Source organism: Salvelinus alpinus, chromosome 2 (genome assembly GCF_045679555.1).
Source record: "Salvelinus alpinus chromosome 2, SLU_Salpinus.1, whole genome shotgun sequence".
Lineage (NCBI taxonomy): Eukaryota > Metazoa > Chordata > Actinopteri > Salmoniformes > Salmonidae > Salvelinus > Salvelinus alpinus.
The window spans coordinates 26496724-26504605 of NC_092087.1; the positions used below are offsets into that span (position 1 = coordinate 26496724).

Genomic DNA, 7882 nt, shown 5'->3' on the forward strand with positions numbered 1-7882 from the left:
ACCCCTCTAAATCTCTGCTGCACTCCCTGACCTTTCTCTCTTTGTCACTCTGTCTCCTTCACTCCATCTCCCTCCTTTCTCCCCTCCCTACCATCTCTCACTGTCTACCCCCACTCATTCCCACTCCCTGTACCTTTCTTCTCCTCTAATCTTCCTCTCCCCTGCCTATCCTCTCCCTCCTCCCTTTTTTCTCTCCTCCACCATGTCTCTTTCTCCTCCCCCATCTCTCCCCTCCACCATCTCTGTCTCTGACCATCTCTCAGTGTGGGGGGCAGATAAACGGAGGTGACATTGCAGTGTTTGCATCGCGTGCGGGCCACGGCGTGTGTTGGCACCCTGGCTGCTTCGTGTGCAGCATGTGTGATGAGCTGCTGGTGGACCTCATCTACTTCTACCAGGAAGGGAAGATCTACTGTGGTCGGCACCACGCAGAGAGACTCAAACCACGCTGCTCCGCCTGTGACGAGGTAGGAGCAGACCCCGCTAAACACACCCACAGGCACACAAACACACATACAGTACACCCACGCAGTCACAATCCTCTCTGATACTAAACCTTTCATAGGCCTTCCCAGCAAATATTATATTGAATACTATGACACTAACTGGGCTCCCGAGTGGCGCAGCGGTCTAAGGCACTTCATCTCAGGGCTTGAGGTATCACTACAGACCCTGGTTCGATTCCAGGCTGTATCACAACCGGCCGTGATTGGGAGTCCCATAGAGCGGTGCACAATTGGCCCAGCATCGTCTGGGTTAGGATTTGGCCGGGGTAGGCCGTCATTGTAAATAAGAATTTGTTTTTATCTGACTTGCCTAGTTAAATAAAGGTTAAATAAAAATACAAACTGCCTTGCAAAACACAATAGATGTTTTAGAGATGGGTAAACAGAAGAGACCTATATGGTGTTGTCTTGAAATACACTGCTATAATATGAGAATGATTAAGCATTGTTTTCAATTAGATCTCCATACACATGATCCCAAAGAGTGGATTGCAAAAGTGGTGTAATACAGTAGGACAGTGTGTGTCAGTATGCGGGAGGGAGAGTTCTACAGCAGCAGGCAGCGAGGCCTTGATGTCTTTGTCCTGTCATTCTCTGTAATTGGGTGAGCAGGGCCTTGCCTCAGAGAAAAAAACGAATGATAAATGATACCTTCCCCATCCCTCTTCCCTCTCTCCGTCTGTAGATCATCTTTGCGGACGAGTGCACGGAGGCAGAGGGCAGGCACTGGCACATGAAGCACTTCTGCTGTTTCGAGTGTGAGACGGTGCTGGGCGGCCAGCGGTACATCATGAAGGAGGGCCGGCCCTACTGCTGCAGCTGTTTTGAGTCCCTCTATGCAGAGTACTGTGACTCCTGTGGGGAGCACATTGGTATGCCACCCACCCAACCCATCCATCAGAGCCAACGCAGGGCCCTAGGTCCAATACGTGAACCCTACTCTTGAGCGCTAGAGTACTGGCATACGCAAAGCTAGATTTCACTGACGCTATTTCAGCTGAAGGATTTCTGTAATGGTAATAGAGAACAGAGGAATGACCTGGATTTAGCTTGGAGAAACATTTCAGGGAGAAACTTGCAACGGTGCAGAGATGACCTGCTTTTAGCTGAGAGTAACCGTGGGTAGGACTTAATGCAACACTGGCATGCAGATACCGTATTGTCCGTAAATACAGACTATGTGAACTTAAGACCGTTCTCACAAAGGGGGAAAAGATCAGTGTGTGAAATCAATACAATTTCAAATGTATTCAGCAGATACATGTTTCACACATTTTCATAAGATCATTTTCTGTAGGTTAACCAAACCTGTTCTGAGTACGAGAACTCTGTTTATTTCGGAGGGTAAACCCAGCACCGTATCACCAGTTGGCCCAGTGCAAGCTCTGTGTTCCTCTCAGTCCAGAGAGCTGCTGGTTTATCCCTCAACAGGATCCCCAGCTGTGATCTGGCATGGCCCTCAACAGACAGACATGCAGCTCTGTAATTATTTGTTATACAGGATAAAGAAAGTATTTGAGTAAAACTGATTATAAATTGAAACCATCAGAAAACATGTTGAAACCAGATGGCAGCCGTTAGCCTAGGACCATTCTCCCCGGCAATTCCAAACATACTTAAAACGCAATGTGTTTATACAGTGCCAGGCATGGTACATAATGAGTTTACCCTAAACTCAGCTAAGTGTCGTAGCCCCAAGGCCTTTGTTCACTCAAGTTTACTTATAATTTCCTACTGCAATTTTAACAAAACAAAAAAATCCAGTTTAGGGATGATATCGTTATCTTTTGATTCGGATATGAGTTCTCCCTCTAGAATATTTAGCTCATGTTTTGTATTTGATTAGCCTCAATTTGCCTAGCTGCTTATAGCACTTTCTCTTTCACATTCCCCAGCAACAGTATTTCTACAATGATTAGTCTTGAGGGTTTTCTGTTGCAGGCATTGACCCTAAGCATTACTGAGCAAAACAGTAAAGTGTATTGGGACCTTTTCATGGACATTTTGGCTTATATGCTAACAAGTCTTTCCGCTCTCTCCCGCAGGCATTGACCAGGGCCAGATGACGTATGACGGGCAGCACTGGCACGCCACAGAGGGCTGTTTTTGCTGTGCCCGCTGTAAGTGCTCCCTCCTAGGTCGCCCCTTCCTGCCCAAACAGGGACAAATCTTCTGCTCACGCTCCTGCAGCCTTGGAGGTGAGCTTAATGGGTCAGACTCCTCAGACTCCGCCTTCCAGAGCACACGCTCCACTCGAGAGCCCCACCGCAGCTCCAAGGCTGGGAAGAACAGGGGTCAGGCGGGGCGGTTTTCGGGCGAGGTGGACCCTCTCTCCTTACAGATGGACCTGCTGAGTCTGTCCAGCCAGGCGCCCAGTCTGACCCGTGAACCGCCCGCATGGCAAAGCCAGGGACAGGGAGGCGACACGTACCCTTACGAGGGCCGATCAGACCACACAGCAACACCCACTCCACTCCAGCTGCTCAGCCAATGCAACGTCAGGACTGCTTATAACTCCACCTCCCCCGGGCAGGGCAGCCAACCGGACCCCAGGTCCAAGGAGACGGGTGTCCCCAAGAGGCCGCTCATCTCAGCCGTGAAGGGCCACTCTATGAATGAGAACTGGTTCCACAAGGACTCAGTCAACTACTACCCCCCCAAACTGAAACCCCAGCAAAGCGTTGACGTACCCCACAGCTCCTCACCCCACAATGGCTTCTCTGACAAGCGCTCAGTCAGTCTGCATGTGTTCCAAAGGGAGAACCAGAGGGACAGGGAGGTGGGGCCTCCCCAGATGGGGCGCAGCAGGAACCCCATCAGTGCACTTAGCTTCACGGAGCAGCTCACTCCCCTAGAGCAGACACCCAGGGTTTCCATGGAGTCACTCACCCTGTCCAACGCTACAGGTAACTCATTCAAAATTCACCATCATGTGAAGATGAATTCATGTGATTATATTTGAAGCAATATATTTTACTGCTCAGGACATTTTATTTGTCACAATACTACATCTGGGGCTAACGAAACAAGTATTGTTCACATAAGAGTGTAATGTCTATTATATCAATGGTTATAACCTACTACTATCTTGATGTAGTAATGATATTCAGGGGAGTGCCAATTAGTCTGACAAATTGAGTATCGTAACAAACATGGGCAATTTTCTGGATACGATTATGATTCAAGTATTTTTTGTCATTATCGGTGATCAGGAGAAAACAAATATGCCAACAAGCATCTTTCTCATGTCAGTCAGACACAGCGTTCCCATTACGGTACTCTCTTTGAGTCAGTCATGTGCGTGCTCTGAATAACTCAACTGGCGGGCGGTACATTGATTCTGCTGCTCTGATTTGGATAGAGTGAAGCTGTATTTCTCTATCCACTCGCTTCATAATTTCACTCGATCACTTTTCCTCACGTCTGATCATTTAGATTTCTGCTGCTACTATGATAAATCACATGGCGAAGACGTTTGCTATCAAGCTATCAATGTGCATAATATCTAACAAGTGGGGCAAGGGTAGGGAAAAAATATGAAATGCTAATGCACATTCTGACTGAGTGACAGCAAACTTGGCTGCCCACTGCAAGTTGAGGACACATACACACCCACCCCTCTGCGCACTGCTCCTAATCTGCAGATTTTTTGAAGTGAGAACATGCAAGGAGGCATTTTGCCCCATCTATTTGGGTATATTAAAACACTTCTGTTTTTCCTATCATGAGTACCATTCGATCCGACTATGAACTGTCAACTTACGGATACGATTAGGAATACGAGTATAGCAATGTCAGCACACTCCTAATGATCATAATGAGGACAACTGATGAAGTTGATCACTGACTAATCCCTCTGTTCTCTCTCTGAAGGAACGTCAGCAGATGGAGGAGGGAAGCGCCAGGAGCACCTGTCTCGTTTCTCCATGCCAGACCTGAGCAAAGACTCTGGCATGAACGTGTCAGAGAAGAGCAACATGGGCACCCTCAACTCCTCTGTCCAGTTCCACAGTTCTGAGTCTCTGCGCAGCCTGACCCCAGGCCAGCCCTACATGGAGCTGGAGCCCCCGGTGCAGGTGCAGTATCCTCTGCAGTACTGTGAGCCCCCAGGCCTTGGCATGGGGATGGGCCACTTGCCCCCCGGCTTCACCTACCAGGAGGAGGACAGGGTCAGCCTGGTGAGCAGCGCTAATGCTGCACGCCTCCCGCCCATCAGCGAGCGCACCCGGAGACAAGGAGAGGGCCCGGGTATGGCTGCCCCTGAAGACACTCCTCAGCGCCGTAGACACCACCACCACCGGTCCCGTCGCTCCAGACGCTCCCGCTCGGAGAATGCCCTGCACCTGGCCGCTGAGCGCAGGGAGAGGCCCCAGCTGAGCGTCAGAGAGGACTATGACCAATTCCCCCCTCCCCGGGGCGCCAGGGACCTGTTTGGGGGTGCAAGGGGGAGGTACAGGGGGCCGGAGCCGTTCAGGCAGTGCCCTCGCACCACCTCTGACCTCACCCTGCAGAACCCGGGTGCCCACCGCCGCCTCGCCGGGCCCTACTCATGGGACGACTATGAGGATGAGGACGAGTGGTGCTCCACCTGCTCTTCATCGTCTGAGTCAGAGGACGAGGGCTACTTCCTGGGAGAGCCCATCCCCAGGCCCGTGCAGCTCAGGTACCTGAGCAGCCAGGAGCTCCTCCACAAGTACAGCTCCACGGGGGTGGGTGGACCGCACCAAATGAGTGGCAGAGGGGGACAGCTGCACACCCGGAAACGCCGGAAAAGCAAGAATTGCATAATCTCTTAACATTCGCCACATGGCAAGAGTCAAGAGAATGTGCCCTCCCTCCCCAGTATACACTAACATAGTTCATCTGTTCAGAAAAGAGAACAGCCGCTCCTCTGAAGTTGGGTATTGTGAGGTTGACAATGTTTGATTTGCAGTTGGGTAACCGTTGACAGCATGTTTTGCATGTTTATCCATTTAATGTTTCAGAACAAGTTATCCTGAGTACTGATTATATTTCTCTGACTCTCACTCTGCGTTCTGCTTGTCTGTCACCATGTTTATCAAAGACCATGTGCAATCGTAATAATAATGTAATTTCCATTCAGCAACAGTAAGGTACAGTCAGTTTAGTAAGGTCCAGCTATTTCATGCAATGTGATTTAGGTGTATACCATTATACTCAAGTTTATAGACTGTATATAACTAAATTAATTAATTCACTAAATTAAGGAAGTAATGTAAATACTATGTAAATGATGTACCACATATTTTTATATTTTGTATAGAATCGTTTATGTATTGAATATCTATAATGTAGAAATAGAAACCGCATGCCTGTTAATGTACTGATGTTGTCCTGCATTGGAATAAAATAGCATTTCAGAGAGAGATTGACAGGTGTCTGTTCCCTCACTGGAGACTGGTGGGTTCATGTGAAGCTATGTCTACCACTGAACAGTCACGCTCACCATCTGCTCAATGCTAAAATGAATGAGAACATGGCAAAAGCACACCTCTCCGTAAATGTCATTACCCCCATGAGGTCATGAGTCAAGTGTTACAAATATTGTGATTAATGGGCCTTTGCGGCACTGTTTGCAACCAGATGTCTGTGAGCTCTAGCTGAGCTAATCATAAACCCAGATAAGTTATGTGCTGCTGATACAGCTCCATGGATTAACACATTAAAAGCTATGCTGATGGGATTCATATGGTCTTCACTGAAGCGCAGTTTGTAACACAAGCTATCTCCTCAATTAATACAACCTTTACATCCAAAATGACAGGAGTAGTTTACTTCTCTCTTGTCGTTTAATTCTCCCGTTTTCTACATTTACACTTAGAAAAGAGATCCAGGTTAAGTTTGTGTTTGAAAGGTGAAGTAGCAAGGCAATAAATTGGATTGTGTCAGTGTGGTCAGAGGATTACGCTAGCTAGGTCTCGGGCCCTCGTAATCTGTGTCCACTCCACACCCTCCCATCTGCTGCAGGTCTCAAAACTATAGGTATTTAACTACACTCTCTAGATTAAAAGTGATTAAAGACCAATGCTACTGACATGTTGGGAGCATTAGTATGTGTTTATGTAGGTTCCTTTAGAGCACATATGTCAGAGTCAAGGCCCGCGGGCCACATCCGGCCCGCGAGAAGGTTTTTTACGGCCCCTGGGATGATCTTGATTTATTATTAGAACCGGCCCGCAGACCGCAGCAAGCCGGCAGCCCGCAGATCTTTTACACGCACCAATACTACATTTCCCACAATGCAACGGTGACGCACCGAGCAGTAGGCTGCTTCATTTCAATATTTATTGGCACAGCAGTCGTCAGCATCACAGTAAAATTAACTTTCAGATACCCATCAAAAATGGCAAAACGGAAGGTGGACACTGAGAACCGGGGGTTTCAAACAAGGTGGGAGTCGGAGTATATGTTCACGGAGGTAGCTGGAAAACCTGTGTGTCTTCTGTGTGGAGAAAGTGTGGCGGTACTGAAAGAGTATAATCTGAGACGACATTATGAAACGAAACACGCGGACAAAAACAAGAATATGGACATGGAACAAAGGCTACAAAAGGCAGAGGAATTAAAACGAGGCCTCAAATCTCGACAGGCTCTGTTCAAAAAAGCCAAATCACAAGGCCAGGCTGCTGTCAAGGCCAGTTTTATTTTGGCAGAAGAGATCGCTAAATCAGCCCGGCCATTTACGGAGGGGGATTTCATCAAAAACTGCATGATTAAAGTTTGTGACGAAGTTTGCCCAGAAAAAAGGCAACTCTTTTTAAATGTGAGTCTGAGCAGAAACACCATTGCCGAGAGAGTAGACCAGTTGTCCATCAATCTAAAAGAGCAGCTTGTGAAAAAGGGAAAAGATTTCATTGCATATTCCTTGGCTGTGGATGAGAGCACCGACATTTCTGACATTGCCCAGTTGTCAATTTTCATCCGCGGAGTGGACTCCAGCCTAAGCGTGACAGAGGAGTTTTTGGCTTTACGTCCTATGCATGGCACAACTACGGGGCATGATTTGTATGAAGAGGTGTCAAGATGTGTAAATGAGATGGAGCTGCCTTGGGAAAAACTCGTGGGTTTGACAACCGACGGAGCACCTGCGATGTGTGGACACAGGAGCGGACTGGTGGCGAAGATACGGGAAAAGATGCAAGAGGAAAACGCGACAGGTGAGCTGACAGCTTATCATTGTATCATACACCAGGAAGCGTTGTGCGGTAAAGCCTTGAAAATGGAGCATGTAATGAGCATCATCACGCGCACAGTTAACTTTATCAGAGCCAAAGGTTTGAATCACCGCCAGTTCAAGGCATTTCTGACGGAGTTAGAAACGGAGCATGGTGATTTGCCTTATCACACAGAGGTGC

The 7882-nt window shown here is 48.1% G+C and overlaps 1 protein-coding gene across 3 annotated transcripts in view; it reads left to right on the forward strand.

Moving 5' to 3' along the window:
- LOC139557545 (prickle-like protein 2) overlaps positions 1–5895 on the forward strand; it is a 57270-nt gene extending 51375 nt beyond the window's left edge. For all 3 annotated transcript variants that reach the window (XM_071372531.1, XM_071372520.1, XM_071372528.1), the window contains 4 exons: positions 264–467; positions 1192–1378; positions 2552–3412; positions 4380–5895. In XM_071372531.1, coding sequence (XP_071228632.1) covers positions 264–467; positions 1192–1378; positions 2552–3412; positions 4380–5302 — 2175 coding nt within the window. In that variant the 3' untranslated portion in view covers positions 5303–5895. The remainder of the gene's footprint in view (positions 1–263; positions 468–1191; positions 1379–2551; positions 3413–4379) is intronic.
- The last annotated feature ends 1987 nt before the right edge of the window (positions 5896–7882 follow it).